The 16,514-nt window shown below is 47.4% G+C and overlaps 7 protein-coding genes across 7 annotated transcripts, besides 27 other annotated features; all 7 read left to right on the top strand.

Annotated features, from left to right (window-relative positions):
* Tc00.1047053506287.209 (DNA ligase, putative) lies at positions 1-679 on the top strand (the record flags this gene model as incomplete). Its single annotated transcript, XM_809237.1, has 1 exon — positions 1-679. A coding segment is annotated over one exon (679 nt), but the record flags the coding sequence as incomplete, so codon positions are not given.
* Positions 1-15,289: a sequence feature (heterozygous, Esmeraldo-like haplotype).
* Positions 723-906: a sequence feature (A-rich).
* Positions 1,157-1,183: a microsatellite.
* On the top strand, positions 1,502-3,067 carry Tc00.1047053506287.200 (DNA ligase, putative; the record flags this gene model as incomplete). Its single annotated transcript, XM_809236.1, has 1 exon — positions 1,502-3,067. The coding sequence occupies one exon, from the start codon at positions 1,502-1,504 to the stop codon at positions 3,065-3,067; it is 1,566 nt and encodes a 521-aa protein (XP_814329.1).
* Positions 3,072-3,149: a microsatellite.
* Positions 3,345-3,371: a microsatellite.
* Positions 3,749-3,808: a sequence feature (T-rich).
* Positions 3,854-3,886: a sequence feature (CT-rich).
* Positions 3,958-3,994: a microsatellite.
* Positions 4,144-5,610, top strand: Tc00.1047053506287.180 (hypothetical protein, conserved; the record flags this gene model as incomplete). The annotated part of the gene is made up of 1 exon (XM_809235.1): positions 4,144-5,610. The coding sequence occupies one exon, from the start codon at positions 4,144-4,146 to the stop codon at positions 5,608-5,610; it is 1,467 nt and encodes a 488-aa protein (XP_814328.1).
* Positions 5,844-5,927: a sequence feature (A-rich).
* Positions 6,166-6,189: a microsatellite.
* Tc00.1047053506287.170 (hypothetical protein, conserved) lies at positions 6,286-9,933 on the top strand (the record flags this gene model as incomplete). Its single annotated transcript, XM_809234.1, has 1 exon — positions 6,286-9,933. One exon carries the CDS (start codon positions 6,286-6,288, stop codon positions 9,931-9,933), a length of 3,648 nt encoding a protein of 1,215 aa, XP_814327.1.
* Positions 9,636-9,671: a microsatellite.
* Positions 9,967-10,005: a microsatellite.
* Positions 10,008-10,030: a microsatellite.
* Positions 10,120-10,163: a microsatellite.
* Positions 10,356-10,398: a microsatellite.
* Tc00.1047053506287.150 (GTP-binding protein, putative) lies at positions 10,431-12,437 on the top strand (the record flags this gene model as incomplete). Its single annotated transcript, XM_809233.1, has 1 exon — positions 10,431-12,437. One exon carries the CDS (start codon positions 10,431-10,433, stop codon positions 12,435-12,437), a length of 2,007 nt encoding a protein of 668 aa, XP_814326.1.
* Positions 10,447-10,468: a microsatellite.
* Positions 10,492-10,524: a microsatellite.
* Positions 12,537-12,572: a sequence feature (A-rich).
* Positions 12,839-12,928: a sequence feature (T-rich).
* On the top strand, positions 12,943-13,518 carry Tc00.1047053506287.140 (prefoldin, putative; the record flags this gene model as incomplete). Its single annotated transcript, XM_809232.1, has 1 exon — positions 12,943-13,518. The coding sequence occupies one exon, from the start codon at positions 12,943-12,945 to the stop codon at positions 13,516-13,518; it is 576 nt and encodes a 191-aa protein (XP_814325.1).
* Positions 13,546-13,575: a microsatellite.
* Positions 13,614-13,633: a microsatellite.
* Positions 13,692-13,734: a sequence feature (CT-rich).
* Positions 14,144-14,170: a microsatellite.
* Positions 14,272-16,482, top strand: Tc00.1047053506287.130 (hypothetical protein, conserved; the record flags this gene model as incomplete). Its single annotated transcript, XM_809231.1, has 1 exon — positions 14,272-16,482. One exon carries the CDS (start codon positions 14,272-14,274, stop codon positions 16,480-16,482), a length of 2,211 nt encoding a protein of 736 aa, XP_814324.1.
* Positions 15,290-15,360: a sequence feature (haploid, non-Esmeraldo-like haplotype).
* Positions 15,361-15,986: a sequence feature (areas merged during assembly that could not be assigned to a particular haplotype. This can correspond to areas where the two haplotypes were merged or to regions with more than two copies in the genome that were merged during assembly.).
* Positions 15,987-16,087: a sequence feature (areas merged during assembly that could not be assigned to a particular haplotype. This can correspond to areas where the two haplotypes were merged or to regions with more than two copies in the genome that were merged during assembly.).
* Positions 16,088-16,514: part of a sequence feature (heterozygous, Esmeraldo-like haplotype) that runs on past the window's edge.

The following is a 16,514-nucleotide window of genomic DNA, read 5'->3' as shown; positions in this document are numbered from 1 at the left end:
TGCAAAACTTCAGGAACAACTCCAGTACCACGCCTTTGATATCATGTACGCGAGTAAGTTTCCGGATATGTCAGTTGTACCTTTTTCAGAAAGGCACAAGCACCTCGGTAGATTGATTCATGGCCTTGCTTCATCCAAGGGACAAGTTCAAGAGAAGCCGGTGGTGTTGGTGCCTGCTGCTCAAATGAAAAAGGCTGACATACCACGTCTCCTTCGCTTGTCACTGGCAGATGGCTACGAGGGCATCATTGTACGCCGTGACGGTGTTGTTAGTGCAAGAGGAGAAAACAAACGTAGTCGCTCCGGTACTTCTAGAGGTGTGAACAAAAGTTCTAGCAGAGGGGTGGTAGTTGGATACGCCCATGGCGCCCGATCTCCGAATCTTCTAAAGTACAAAGTCATGCAGGATGATGAATACGTCATTGTATCCGGGGTAGAAGGGCGCGGCAAGTGGAAGGGTTGTCTTGGTGCCTTTGTTTGCCGTACGAAAAGAGGCCATCAATTCACTGTCGCCCCCGCTACAACAGAGCAGAGGAAGAAGGATATGTGGCAACGTCTTGCACAGTACAAGGGGAAGATGCTTACGGTGCAGTATCAAGAGCTGTCAGCAAATGGAGTTCCACGCTTCCCCATTGGCAAATGTGTGCGGGGTGCAAAGAGCGGTAAGGACTGGATATGATGGCATGATCGTTTGTACGAATACATGTGCAACCTTCCGCTTTTTTTTGTTTTTGTTTTTTTTGCACTTGCATGTACGCATTTTCCTTGTGGTTTGTATTTATGATTATATTTTGTTGTGGTTGTTGTTTGTTGTTATTTGTACTTTCAATTTTTCACTGTAACCATTTTTTTTTTTTTTTTATTATGTGCGATTGTGTTTTTTTTTTTTTTTGGTTGTTTTTGTTTGGTGTTTTCTTTATTGATGGGAGATGTTTGTTGTTGTTTGCTGCTGTCCGTCTTCTACCCCTTCATGTGTGCGGTTGTTGCGTCTGCCGCCGCCGCCGCCACCGGTGAGGGGAGGGGCTCTCCGAGGAAAACAGCAGCCAACACAACCCGCCAATTGCTGGACAGACACATGTCTTGTCGTTTTTTGGTGAACACCCACCGCAGCGGGCGGCCGGACGCGTCACACATTGCCGCTATTGCACGAATTCTGTTTTTTTTTTTTTTTTTTTTTTTTTTTGGTTCTTCCCACAGGCACAACATTACGGAGAACGGGGAGAAGCAAAGTTTTGAAGCGGCGGGCCCTGAAATAAAACAAGAAAACAACAACCAAAAAAAAAAACAGAATAATAATAATGGGAAATAGTAGAGAAAAAGAAATGTCCCGCCAATTATATTTTTTTTCTTTAAAAAGGGGACGGCGGTTGTTGAGATGAACTTTTTGTTGTGTGCCTGTTTGATTGGCTCTCATGTCCCTTTTGTGTTGCATGGGCTCTGTTTTCCCATCCTTCGCTTCTCTCGCTCTTCTGTTTGGTCTTTTTTGTTTGTTTGTTTATGAATGGTTTTGGCAAGGATTGGAGCGCGGACTGAAATGTGGCGGCGTTGCAGCTGCCTGGGGCGAGCGATCGTGCAGTCGGTGGATCCTTCGCTTCTTTTCGGTGCCGGCCGCCCTCGCACGAAGCAGCAGGCTGAGAAGTACAAAGAACTGAAGAATACAACCATTCAAGCTGCCTTTCCGCACCTTGCCGCATGTTGGGTGGGCCCATGCTGGGGTACCGTCATGATCACACCGCACCACATCTCGCCGCTTTGTTTAAAGATAGCAGTGTGGCGCTGTAGTGAATGCTTACAGGAGTTTGAGATGAGTATTGCCAAGTTTGTTGACCAGCATGGGGTGTGTCCGCTCTGTAAAAAGCCACAGCGGTCGCTCGAGGCACCAAATAAGGAACCGGAAACGACAAATGGAAGTTCCACTGAGGGGAAGAATGGCGACTTCAACTTGGGATCGGCCGCAGCCATGAAAATGACAACCACAACGAAGAATGAAGTGGTATATGCGAAGGCCCCACGCATGATTCACACAAACTACAAGAGTGTGTTGCATGACAACCCCGAGTGGGAGGAGATCAACATTCAGCCCATGCTCGCACAGAAGTGGGAGACGGTGGCGGCCGAACTCCTGAATCCAGGTCCAGGGGAAGAGAAGGAGCTCCTGCTTGCATCGCCTAAGATTGATGGTGTTCGCTGTCTTATTGGTTACAACAGACGTAAGAAGGAACCGCAATTCTTTTCCCGTAGTGGGATTCTACTGGAGTGTTGCCACGGACTAGTGCCGCACGTGATGCCGCTGTTTGAAGCCGATCCGACGCTTGTGTTGGACGGGGAGCTCTTTGCTCCTCAATGCAACTTTGAGGAACTGAATGGCCTTGTGCGACGTCTGGAGAAATTTACGACACCTGAGATGCGAGAGCGGCAGGCGCAATTGTTGGAGTACTTCTCCTTTGACATCATGCATTCGTCGCAGCTTTCGTCGTCCAGTGCCCCTTTTAGTGAACGCTACCGGCTGCTGAAAAAGATGGTTCCTACGTGTGGGGCAAAGCGCATCAGTGCATACCAGCACGATGAGGAGAAGCGTAAAATTATTCGTCAGAAGCAGCGCCCCGACAATGCTGCGGCGGAAGGTACGATTAAACTGTACCACGTCCCTGCAGCGCAGGTGGGTGCAGAAGAGATGGATGAGGTCCTGGAGGAAGCATGCTCGCAGGGGTTTGAGGGCGTGATGATTCGCCGTCCGGGGTTTCCATATGAGCATGGGAAGCGCAGCTTTGGACTTTTAAAGTACAAAACAATGCATGACGCGGAGTACCGAATAGTGGATTTCCTTCCGGGGCAGGGCAAATTTAGAGGTGGACTGGGTGCATTTATCTGCGAAACAAAGACTGGTATACGCTTCAACGCCACACCCAAGACGACATATGAGAATAGACTGGCACTCTGGGGGAAACGGCAGGAGCTCCTTGGAAAGTATCTCACCGTGCAATACCAGGAGTTGTCCTCGCAGGATGTGCCACGCTTTCCCGTGGCAAAGGCCGTGCGTGGTACCTCGGAAGAAGAGTTTTTGTAAAACGTACATACATGCACATACACAGACACATACAGATATAGATATATATATATACATATAGATATTTATTTATTTATAGATAAAGTGAGAGAGAGAATGAAAAAGAGAGAGTGAAAGGGAAAAAAGACTCATGAAAAGGGAAGAAGGAAAGTTGAATTTATAGATTTATAAAAATGTAGAATAAGAGCCAATAAAATAAAAAATAAAGGAAATAAAAATAAAGGAAAAAGGAAAAGGCACATGAGAAAGAGGAGGTGAGGGAAAATGTCAACTGAACCAACAGCAGCAGCAGCAGCGGCAGCAGAAGTAAGGGGAGGAGGGGATGGATATGACGGAAGGAGTAGACAGACACAAACCCACTTCACTCCATCTCGCCGTTTGTTGCTGTGAGCCATGAGCTCCACCCACCCATCCCTTCCTTCGGGCAATGCATTGCGCCCAATGATCCACTTCTCCGTATTGATTCCCATCACTTGCGATAATTAACATTTATGAGAGGGTGCTGCAATCTCGGGTTAAATCGTCCCAATTCCCTTATCGGTCTTTTTTGTTGTTTTTTCTGGGATTCCCCACACTTCTTTGCCATTATTGTTATTATTATTATTGTTGTCTACTCCGAACTAAAGAGGAGGGAACACGCATGAAGAAGATGAAAAAAAAGGAAAGGCGAATGGGAGGCGGAAAACAAATAAAGAAAAAAAAAAGGAAAAAAAAAAAAATAAAAAGAAGAAGAAGAAGAAATTTGCTTCATGTCATTTATGATAGTGAGAACAAAACTCATGCATGGAAAGAAAAAGAGAGAGAGAGAGAGAAAGAAAGGAGCGAGGGAACTCACATGTACTTCTCTGTTCTTTGGTTTTGGTGGCCCTCTTTGTGCATCTTTACATAACTCCTCTTCTTCTTCTTCTTCTTCTTCTCTTTCTTCTTTCCATGTGTGAGAAAAGGGAACTGGTCCCTTTGGTACTATCGCCTTACACTCAAACACATACATATATATATATATAAAGAGAGAAAAACATTATAAAGGAATTGTTAATAAACGCACGTATATCAGTATTGTTTTTTTTTTTAAATATATGCGCAGGGGTGGTGAGTTCATGTTGAGAGTCCCATCTTCTCGACTTTTTGCGTCGGGGCGGCGAATTCACGCCAGTTTTGTCAGCCACATATATCCGACTTCATGCATAGGCGTTCAACTGCGAGCCTCTATGAGAAACCGTGGGCAACTGGTAGGAGTGACAACACATGGTTGTTTGTGTACCTCACGTTGTGGTGTTGCATACAAGACGGATGCCTCTTCCTTTGAAAGTGAGGTCATTCAGTCCCAACAAGCCATTTGTTTGGTGTACTACCGGCCAGATAGTAGCAGTTGTAACGCCTACTTGACACATGCAGAGCGTCTTGTGAGTCGGCTTAACAGAGAGATATCGGATACGGAGAAGGATGGGTGCGATGGCGAAAAAGAGAAAAGTGTCCCTGCACAAAAGGCGTGGTTGAAGCTTTGCACCATTAATGCAGACGAAAACCGGAATCTTGCCTCTGCCTTTTCGGTGGAGCGGGCAAAGTTGCCTGTGACGTACTTTATCATGCAAGGCACCATCATTGACAAAGTCACCGGTCATGTGGGGGAGTCTCGGCTGGAGGGCATCCTGCGAAAATTCCTTGAACATTATAAGCAGCAGATGAACGTGGAATTGATGGGCGGTGGGTCACCGGAGCATCAGCATCCTTTGCCAGCTGCGGCCACCGCCGACCTTTTACACGGCGCCTCTACTCAATATTTACAGAACCGAATTATGGATGCACTTGTTGGTCCAGAGCGCATTCGTCTCCCTGAAGAAAGTGAGCAACTGGACGGCCTGCGAAAGACCATTCAGCAAGCAAAGAAGAAGGCGTTTGATGAGCTGCAAGAACTACGCAGGGAACTTGGGGTGGATGTAAGACGTCTCAGTGAGGAGGAACTGACAAAGCGATATCATCGTTCCTCGCAGTACATTGCTTGCACAGTGCTCTCCGCGCTTGAGGCACTCTTTTTGGCACGTGTACATGCCACTATCGGTAACATTGCGGCAGAGAACATCATATTTGCGTTGAATGCCATTCAACGCGATTTTTCCCCTGTTCTTGCAGACCCCACGGTACGAAGACTCATGTCTCTCTGCGAGGTGTTACTTGTGCGTGGGGAGGTTGTGCTGCTGCAGCGGAGGCAACACCACCTTCCATCCGGTAGTGATGATGCGGTCAGTGATAAATTGGCACGCACACTCCACTGGATTGACAACCTGGTCGACGCTCGCGTGGTACCAGAGCAGTTTCCTAGTGATGAGGTGGAGGCGATGTTCACGTTGCTTAGATCGAACCTCCTCCAGTCAAGACGAGAAGCATCGCAGCCCAAAGAGGGGGAAGAAAGGGCGATGGTGGAGACTGAGAGCGCACGGTGCGTGCGGCAGATAAAGACGTGCCTGTTGGGCCTACTGCAGTTGTACCACGGTGATCCCAAAAGCCAGGACGCACGTTCGCGGCTCTCCTCTCTCCTGTACTGAGATGCAGAGGTGGGCGTTGCACACACGGCACCAACCGTGGATACGCCTTTGCCGTCCGTCGCAATTGCTTTCCAATGTCATTAGGTGTATTTTTTTTTTTTGTGTGTGTGTCTATCGACGGCACAAATAACTTGGGTGCCTAAAAAGCAAACTTACAGACGCACGCAATGGTGAATCTGTGTGAAATAGGGGCAAAGGAAACCCAAAGGAGACGTATATACATGTGAAGGGCCTTTATTCTTTGGTTCTGTTTGTTTGTTTGTTTTTTTCCTTTCTTGTTTTTTGTTTTTATTATTATTATTATTCCATTTCTCTCTCATTCTATATGCGTGTATGTTTTTCCTGAAATTGCCCTGCCATTCCTTATTCTGCGCCATATCTTTACACTCACTCCCACTTTTACCTTTTTTTTTTTTTTTTTTGTGTCTGTGTGTCTGTGTGTATGTGTATGCTTGCATTTCCCTTCATTTGGCGTACTTTATAGGCATAAATACATATTCATATATTTACATTCATTTAGGGGCATTCATTGCCCATTTGCGTGCGTTCTTTCCTTTTTTTTTTGTTTTGTTTTGTTTTTTATTCCTTTATATATATATATATTCTGACTCTCAGCACACGCATATATACGCACACACACAATATATATATAAAGTGTGAGGGGCGGGATCGAACATGCGAACTGACTTCTCTCTTGAAGCTTTAAATGAGGCAAATATTTACCGTTATTACCCTAGAAATCGCCTTCCTTACCATCGCCGTATTCGTCATGATCATCAAGGGGAAATGGATTCGCAGCCGCAACCCATCAGTGTCAGGCGACATGGGTCGATTTCTCCAGGGAATAGCCGCGCCATGAAGAGCAAAGAACGTGATACAGAGTACAATTGCAGCCAAGATAGGAGGCAGCTTAGCGTGTTTGATTCTCTCACGACGCAGACAGGCGGGGCTGCAAGGGATAGCTTTGGTTGCGCTCCATACAAGGCCATTTACAATTTTACCACTCCACCAGAAGCATTTGACGGTGGGAACAACAGTGATGATGACAACAGTAACAGGAACAAAAAAAAACGCGGCAGTAGTGTTTTTAGTGGTGGCCGAAGGAAGATAAATTGCGGGGAATGCGACAAGAAAATGGGTGTGCGACAGCCGGACCTGGACGTTCCATGGGAACTTCGTGAGGCTTTTAGTGACCCGATTTGCAGCTACTTTGACTTTCTTGGTACCAAACATTTTTGGTTTCTAGTTCAATTCTCAGCCCGCGTAACGCTTATAGGCATGCTTATTCCTGCTGTGATTATTGCCTTGGAGAGCCATCAGAAGGAGTATATGTCTTTTACGTATACACTCCCGGCTGTTATTCTTGGTGCCGATATTTACGTAGGGGGTTCTGCTGTGTTTCTGGTACAGTTCCTGAAGGCAGGATGCATTTGGCTTCCACTCGCCACAGCGTCTGCTGCGCTGGAATTGCATCGTAAATTTGTGGTTTGGCTGGTGGTTTACTTCCTTTTGCTTTTCTTTATTGCATGTCTCACAAGAAATGTGACGCAGCGTATTTGTCTTCTGCTTATTAACATTTCTCTGGTGGGTCAATTGAACGGTCACACCACATTAATGTTTCCCTTGTATTTATTATTGAGTTGGCTTATTGGTCTTTTGTTTGGGTTTGCCGCCATCCTTTTGCCGTACCCAGTTTTGGCAACACGGTCTGCTCACTCCATCATACGCCGGCTTTTTACGAATGCCGGTACGGCGTTTAGAGGCCTGTCGACATGCTTCTGGGCTGTTTCCAACACGGAGCGTAGCATGGGGATGGTGCGTATCCGGCACGTCACGCGTTCACTGGACATTCTTCTTGACAAAGCGGAGAATGTGGAGAAATTGGCCTTGTATGAGTTTCTTTTCTTTGAAAACTACGAACGTCGCAAGGTGCGACTGGAGAAAGCAGATCTACTTGATAATTTACGCCTCAATTTGCGTTCCATGACACGAGTCATTGACATTGTGCAGGATAATGCGAATATCATTGACAATTCCAGTCTCTGTATTCAATTCGGTGAAATTCTTTCTCAATCAATGGAGGGCATCTCACGTTATGTGGAAGAATTACTGGATGGGATTTCAGAGGCGCAGACACGTCATGATCTTCTGAATCTTGGCCCTCGCTTTGAGGCGTGTGGGCGCAGCATTAAAAAACTTCAAGAGGAGTTTAGTGCGGGAAGTCGTAGGCTCTTTTACGAGAGGGGGCATACGGAGATGGAGGAGTTTGTTCCGCTCATGACGTTTTTTGTCTTTTCGGTGGTAAATTTCTGGTCGGCGCTGGACGAATTCCACCAACAAGTGCGGATTGGAAGTAAAAAATCCGATTGTGTCTCGCCAAAGCGCGTGTTGGATGCCATAAAGCGTCCTTTTGTAAATAACGTGGTTTTTCTAAAGAAACTTTTTCTAAAACGCAGTGAGGCGGAAGTGCGGGTGTTGGTAGAGGCAGGGAAAATCAGTGTTGCCATGTTGATTGCTTTGTTGTTTTTTTATTATGTACAGCCGGAATTATTATTGTTGTCAGGGCCAACAATTATTGCGTTTCTATCGGGTGTAAATCCGGTGCATGCGGTGCAAGGATCTTTGGCGCGATTGACAGGGACGTTATTTGGTTCTGTGGTTGGTTTTTTTGCAGCTTCATTGTGCAAAACGAAGGTGGATTTTATCATTAGCCTGTGCGTGATCACAGCCGTTTTGACATTCTTCCGGACTGGACAAAAGTTTGGACTTGTCTGCATGTACGCCAATTTTATTGCCATACCGAGTTTGTCGATTGATTCCCAAACGAAGACCGGCAATGTAGTCAGTCGCATTCAACAAAACTCATTTGCCATTATGATTTACTGCCTGATTGCGGTCCTTGTCTTTCCGATTAGCCCTGGGAAACTGCTGATGAAGAAACGTATGCGGATCCTGCAGACAATTGCTGATATTATGGCTAACATGATGGATTTTTATCGGGAGCCCCTGCATAATGAGCCCTTAAGATTTGACAGCCAAGATGGGGAGTTCTTACAAGTTAGCAAGGCCTTTGCCGCCCCTCACATTGACGGACACGGGGGAGGGGAAAGTACGTCAGGGAAATCTGGGAACAGGTTGAAGCCGGCGGGGATTGTGCCGACGTTCATCATGATGCCGGAGCGGGACTTTCGTATCTCCAATCTGTTTGATAAGGTGTGGTATCTGCGACGGGAGATGGCACAAACCGCGACCATCATGCCATTTGCAGCGGATGAACGGGGTATTAAACCGTTTATATATCCACAGAAGGCCTGTGAGGCGGTTCACACTGCTCTTTATCGTATTTTCGCTCTTGTATATACAATGGTATGCAGCTGGAGACTGATGCGAGACAAGGGATACTTTACACCGGAGGTACGTCGTATTTTACTTTACTTGTACCCTGTCGCCAATGACATAAAACACAGTCTGCAGCGCTTCGTGAATCTCTTGAGTTTCTACGTGGCACATCCCTCCTCCTCGCTGGGGTCGGAGCTGACAAAATGTCTCTTGCAGTTCCGTGCTCTTGTGAGTGAGTTATCCGTAAGAAAACACCGTGCCATTTTGGCAATCATCAGAGAGGCGGTAAGGAAGCAACGACGGCGTGAAGGTGAGGCACAACACATGCGTTTTTACGGAAACGATGGGCCTGATAACGGCGGCAGAAACGAATTCGGCGCAACTATCTCTTCGACGACCGTGGAAGGAACCGGCAATGCGACAATCGCCTGGGAGCGGCATCGACGTTTGCGGAACGGGGATGCGCCGGAGACGATCCGGGGTGAAGACACTTCATCGCAGCTTACGGACCGCGATGTGGACGGAGCGGTGGCGGACGCGGGGAACGAGGCAACGTCAGATTTGCGCAATGCACCAAATGAGCCAGTGACGGCTACGAGAGCGACGAGCGGCAATTGTCGTTTACCGATTCCGGGGGAGAAAGAAAGGACGGGAGAAAATGGCACGGCCGATACTCTCTCACAAACACAACGACAACAACAACAACAACAGCAGCAGCAGCAGGGGCAGCACCACAGTCCCATTGAGAATGTTTCTTTGCGCTTTCCTAGCTTGTCTACGTTATTGGATACCGACGTTTCAGAGGGCAACGAAGATCTTCCTTTCCAGGGCTCTGTGCACTTCTCCGAGAGTTTTACAATGCCCATCACGGTGTCTGACGCAGAAGGACTTCATTCCATTACACTCGCTTTAGATATGATGGGGAAGGAACTAAAAAACGCCCTTCTTGCCTTTGAGGACATGGTGCAGGCGAAAAACTATTGATTGCCATCCAACCATGTAAATACGCATTCCGCCTTTTTTTTCCTTTTTTTTTTTTTTTTTCTTTTTCTTCTTCTTGGTGGTGGTGGTGGTGGTGGTGAATAAGTTTTTCTGATTTTGCGAAACAGGGAAAAAAAAAAGGAAAAAAAAGTTCAAGAAGCCGAAAGTAAACTTCTGTGTTTTTGTTAGTTTGTTTGTTTGTTCTTTTTTTTTTTTTTTTTTTTTTTTCTTTTGGAAGTAATGTCACGTTTTCTCTATACAGTATTTGAACACGCATTTATCTAGCAGGCAAACAACAACAACAAAAAAAAAAAAAAAACCGAAAAGTAATGAGAGGGAAGGAAGGAGTGAGAGAGTGAGCGTTAGAAATACAACGACTCCTGTTGAATTTCACCTCAACCCCCTTTTTATTGATTTCTTTTTTCTTGTTGTTGTTTTTATTATTATTACTGTTGTTGTTGTTGTTGTCTTGCCATCTGTCCGTATATTTATTGGTTCATATGTATGGTATTTGTATGTTGTTGTTGTTGTTGTTGTTTTATTGCTTGTATGAAGGAGTAAATATATATATATTTATATTTATATGTGTATATAACGGTATGCCTGCATTTAGTGGGAAACAGAAAAAGAAGCAGCTGCAGGAAAGGCGACAGCGCAAGAAGCATTATGGGGAGGAGTATGAGGACATCCAAAGAAGAGATGTCATCCACCACAATGGCAATCCGCATGGCCATGACGGCGACAGAAGTAGTAACCGGAATGAGGAAAAGGATTATGCGAAGGTGGAATATAAATACGGTGCAGATCGCAAAGGAATTCGAAGTGTGTTTCTAAAGGAGACGGTAGAAGAAATTGCCGCACGTAAAAAACGCGCATATGAGCCACTGAAACAACGGCGTTTTATGGACGAAAATGGTATCCCTTTTGGCTCATGGTTTAACATGCCAGGGTACACCGATGCTGCACTAATGCCTTTTGCTGTGGAAATGCCGACACGTGGATGGGCATTGGATGAGGCGATGTTGGAAAATAATAACCAATGTGATGATAACACCTGTAGTAAAAAGAACGATGAGGTCCTCCCTGAAAATGTTTCCCTTGAATCACGTGAGTTGGAACGCTTTGAAGTATATCTGAAAGCGGTGGACAATTATCCACTTCCCCCGGCCTTGCAGACATTACAATTAAGTTCATATGAGCGCAACCTCGATGTTTGGCGGCAGCTGTGGCGTACAGTGGAGCAAAGCGATGTGGTTTTGATTGTGTGTGATGTCCGTTACCCAATCCTACACCTGCCGCTTTCCCTGTTGCATTATATCGTGCGGCAGTGTAAGAAGTCTCCTCTTGTGTTACTTAACAAGGCCGATCTTGTGCCAAGGCATGTCCTCGACAAGTGGATGGAGTTTCTGCCTCTTTATTTCAAGGCGACCGGTGTTGTGTCCGCGGATAAGGCTGAAGAGGCATCCACCGGAATTGTGTGTGATATTCCACTGCTGCCCTTCACATCCCTCCCGGCAGAAGAAACCGCCTTTGGTGCGGATGTCAACGGGAATCCGGCGCGGCGTCGCAAAAAGAAGAAGCGGCACGCAAAGTTGTACGAGCAACTCCGCACAGGGAAACTGCAATTACCGGAGACTCCCACAAGAGACGAATACGGCGACGATGATGAGGATGCATGTGGAAGTTCCTCCCAGGACGAGGAAGAGAATAATAAAAGTGGCAGAGTGAAATGTGATGGGGAATACACGTACGCTGAAACAGACAATTTTAAAGGTATGTACAAGGCTGAACGAGAGTTACAATGTGATAAACGTGAATACAACGAGCTTCAGATTGTCTCTGACATGATTTCATTGCTCTTACAGAAGTGTCGTGCGATGTGTGCAAATAAAACTCATGTTACATGCGGTACTGGCGGCGAAGAGGCGTTTCTGCGTATTGGTGTTGTGGGCCATCCGAATGTTGGGAAGTCGAGTTTGCTCAACTGCATTCGTGGCACAAAGGTGGTGTCTGTCTCCGCAACGCCAGGGCACACAAAACATCTGCAGACGATCCCAATCCCGTCCGAGCACGTTGTGCTCATTGATTCCCCGGGTCTTGCTTTTCCTCTCTTTGGTCTCCCAAGGGCCATTCAGGCTGTTGTTGGCACACACCAGATTGCCCAGACGCGTGACCCACAAAGTGGCGTAGCCTTCTTAGCATCCCACCTTCAAATTGAACGGCTTTACGGTTTGCGAAAAGTAGACGGGGCCGACGATACGGTAGAGTGGTCACCGTATGAGCTATGTGAGAGCTACGCCAAGAAAAAGGGGTACTTTGTGAAGCATGGTAAAGGGGCATTGGACGTACACCGCGGCGCGATTGAGATCTTGCAGGAAGCGTATGACGGACGTCTTGTGCTGTTCTTTGCCCCTCCTGACATCACGTGGTTAGAGAGCAGTCAATTCCGCAAGGAGATTTGCCCGCATCTTTTGATGGAATTGCATCTACCAAAAAACAGTGGGTGAATGATTCGAATAATAACGGGTGTATTTTTCTTGCTGTTTTCTCATATTTATTGTTCCTTATTGTCATCCATCTCTACGTCATTCTAAATCGTTCGTATGTTTTTTTTTTGTTTTTGTTTTTTTTTCTCTCTCTTTGTGTGTGTATGTGTGGTGTTGGATTTTAATGAGAGGCGTGTGGCGTTTTTCCACTTTTTCCTCCACGGACACACACACACACACACGCATACGCCGCCAGCGATGGGAACATTATTTCTTCATGTGTTTCCCCACTGAAACACGTGCCTTCTTTCTTCCTCTCTGCCCTCTTCTCCCCTTGTCTGACTCATACACTCGCGATGTTTACTTCTGCAGTAAGCGTGGTTGGCGGCGGCGGTGGTTTTTATAGATTCCTGAAGAACCACAACAAAAACAACAACAAAAAAAAAAAAACAAGAAAAAGAGCAAAATAATAAATAAATAATAAAACAGAAAGAGAGGGAGAAAGGGGAAAAGGGGTGACAGGAGGATGACGGCAATGGAAAACTACGCATTTGCGGAGGACTATAAAAACGCACGCGGCATCCCGCGGGTGGAGTACATCAGCGATATGGCCACTTTTGTCAGGAACAACGGTGGGGCGGATGCGCTCATCAGCAAACTTATTTTGGACTCCTCCAAGTACGAACACACGGAGAAGCGACTTGTGAGCAGCATGGCGAATTTAGACCACAAGATTCCAACTATAAAGAAGACCCTACACGCATTGAATTTCCTCAAGAAGCGGTTGCAGGAGGATCAAACCCCTGTGCGCTCCTATTACTGTCTTACGGATGCCGTCTTTGGAGAGGCGGAGGTGGTGCCGCAAGAGACGGTGCATCTATGGATGGGTGCGAAGGTGATGGTCGAGTATACCTTTGATGAAGCTTTACAGTTATTAGAGAAAAACCTTGCAAACGCAGAGACGAATTTAAAAGCAACGAAGGAGGATCTTGCGTGGGTGCAGGAGCAGATGACAAATCTGCAAATTAACATATCGCGGGTGTACAATTATGATCTAAAGAACAAGCGGACAAATGGTGGTGCCGCGGAGCCTTCCGCGTAACCGGACGATGGGGGAGGGAATTTTTGATTTTTTTGTTTTTTTTTTTTTTTTGTTTTTATGGAAGAAGCAAAATAGCGGAAGAAGAGCATAAGGAAAATAATAATAATAATAATAAAGAAATGAAATGAAACTCAATGAATTCCACAGAAGAAGAAGCCAAAGGAACACATTTGAAAAATAAAAAATGAAGGAAGGAAAAGAGAGAAAGAAAGAGAGGGTTTGTCAGCTCTACCCTGCATTTGCTCCGAGGACAATTTACCGTGCAAGAAGATACCGTAGAATGAAGTGGCGACTTCTCTGCGCCTTCATTGGTTTGCTGGGAAAAAGAAAATAAACAAACGCCTGCCTTGAATTACACTGCGCTTTGTGATCCGCGTATATTTGTCTATATATTTAACAGCATTTTTTAATAGAATCGCTAGTCGTTTCTGCCGCATCTTGTGCTGTGGGAGAAGTTGGTATTTTTTGATGCTCCACGATGTACACTCCGTTTTCTTTCTTTTTTTTTTTTCTTGTTGGTTTGTTTCTGCTGTTTCTTGGCTGTCCTGCCAACTAGGTATTCAGCGTGGGTGGGGGGAAAAGAGAAAAAATCGCTTGTATATAATCAAGGGACATTACATTTACTTCTCTCCCTCTCCCTCTCTCTCTCTCTGTGTGTGTGTGTTTGTGTGTTTGTCTGCGACGATTGTTGGCGTGAACGTTTGTGGGTGCGGCACGCGGCATTGAGAGAGTACGAAGGAAAAAGGAAAAGGCATGAGGCGTGGTGGAGGCCACCGCGTGGCGATGTCTGTTTCGGCGACAGCCTTTCCTGTTACCGCCTCATCTTCCTTTTTCTTCTATCGCCGCTGCTGCATTTCTACCGACAGATGTACCGCCACGGCACCGCAGGACCCCGGCCCACAAGCTTTCCTTCTACAGCTTAGACGTCGCTTTGCCCGGGGTGCTCTGGGAGTGAGGGATGAGGCTGCAACGAATGTCATGGAGAAGTCGGACGCCGTGCGCTCTCACGAGACAATATCACTGCGGCAGATACTCAAGTGCTGCGAGGAGGTTTGCGACGCTGAAAGGCCCCTGGCATGCTCCCCGGAGGAGTGGTCGGAGGCGGTGCAGCTGCTCCTGTATGCCCTGGTGCGAGGAAAAAGAGAGTCTGGAGATGAAAGCGTGACGACGCAAGATCCATCTGCGGAGAACTCAACGCCGTGGTGTGTTTCCCTCCGCCTTTTTCTTCACACGGCCCCGTCTGGAGGTGAGTCACACGCTGAAAACCCACCCGTCCATCCTCCAGCCTCTTGCGTGAGTTTGTTGCGGTGTTGCGTGCGCCATGGAGCACCGGTGAACGTCGTCCGTGCGGTGTACCAGACGCTACGACTGTCTGTCCCCGCAGCGTCAGGGTCGCCAGTTACCGGTTGGCATGTGCCGTATGCACGGTTTCTGCTCATGAAAGCTGCCGCTGAAGAGATGACGGTATCGTTTTCCCTTCACAAGGAAGCCCTGCGAGTGTTATTGCTGGATGCCGCCGAGGACGGTGAGATGTTGCAACCTGCTGGACTGCTGCTTTCGCTTGAGGTGCTGCGGCGCCTGGTCACATGGAGAAAAAACGAAGAGGGTGGTAACTTACAAGAGAATGTAGGGATGAATAAGGTGGAGGATGCGCTTTGGAGTCGCCTGCAAAGAGGCACGGATGTTGTGTCGGTTGCCCGTGATGTCTGTTGCTGCGTGTTTTATAACAGACATGTCCCGCATGCCGTGAAGCGGGAGGCCTTTTGTCTTTTTATCGCCGTGGGCATGCGGCTTCCCCTGGAGGAATTGGACTCTTTTCTTTGCACTGTACACCGTGACGATGTGTCGGCCGCTTCAGGCAGCGAGATGACACCGCAACTTTTTTTGGAGACTCTTCAGGCCGTGACGGAGATACTGAGCAAAGGTGTCGGGGATGGTCTCGCCAGTTACGGGGCCGTCACGCGTGCATTAGCCGAGCCGTCGAATGTCATGCATTCCCACTCCACGGCGGTCCAACGTTTTGTTTTGGTGTGGTTGGTTGATCATATCGTGAAGGGATTGGCGTCCTTTCAGCGTCAGGTGATTACCGTGGGCAGCGTGAAGGAGAGTAGTCATTGTGCGGTGGAGTCATGGGCAGAATGCACACACGCTGCACTACGATGCCTGCAGCGTCTTTTTTTGCACTTACCGGACGGACTGCATGGAACAACAAAGCGTCGGAAACATGAATTGTATGTTGCAAGGCAACAGGCGTTCTGTCTTTTGTTTCACGCCGCCCTTGACGGCGCTTTTTACACCTTTGTTGGAGACAGAGCGTCCTCTGCATCGGAGCGTTCTCCCTTCTTAGATGTGATGTCAGTTCTCATACAGGCATACGGCGAGCATGACTGGCGTCAGCCTTCCGTTGACGTGTTTATTGAATGCCTGCATGCGTGGCACCGCCACGAAGTATTGCGGCGTGTTTTTTGCCATGTTTGCCGAAATGACGAAAGGAGGTGGCGCATCGGGCACAAATGTGACAGCACCGGCGATAGCGCGAAAGAAGTGACAAATTCTTCCCGCCGTTGGCGCTTTTCCCTTCGTCTCTCTACGTGTCTTGTGGTAGTAGAGTCCTCCTGTCTCCACGATGACCCGACGACGGCAGCTCTCGCAGTCAGACACATGCTGCGTTCTCTTCTTGCCGTGAAGTTCAGTGAGCAGCCCGCACAGAATGTGGATAACGGTGAGGATGTTAAGGCGCACGGCGTGAATGTGGACTCCCTTGCAGAGAACCGCGTGCTGGAGGGACGGAGCGTAGCGGAATGGACACAATTTATCCGTGAAGACATCATCCCACGTGTGAATGAAGTTTTTTGCCGCACCGGCACCGATACGACGCAACAGTGGCTGGGGGACTTGGATGCAGAGAGCTACCCCTCCCCTGTTGTTGAGGCGACGCCCGGCACGACATTTATTCATGAGTAGTGAAATTGCGTCCAGCAATGGATGCAGTTCAA

The sequence above is a fragment of the Trypanosoma cruzi genome, genomic scaffold (assembly GCF_000209065.1).
Source record: "Trypanosoma cruzi strain CL Brener 1047053516405 genomic scaffold, whole genome shotgun sequence".
Classification (NCBI taxonomy): Eukaryota; Euglenozoa; class Kinetoplastea; order Trypanosomatida; family Trypanosomatidae; genus Trypanosoma; species Trypanosoma cruzi.
The sequence above is the reverse complement of the archived record's forward strand: the minus strand, read 5'-3'. Positions and strand labels throughout refer to the sequence as shown.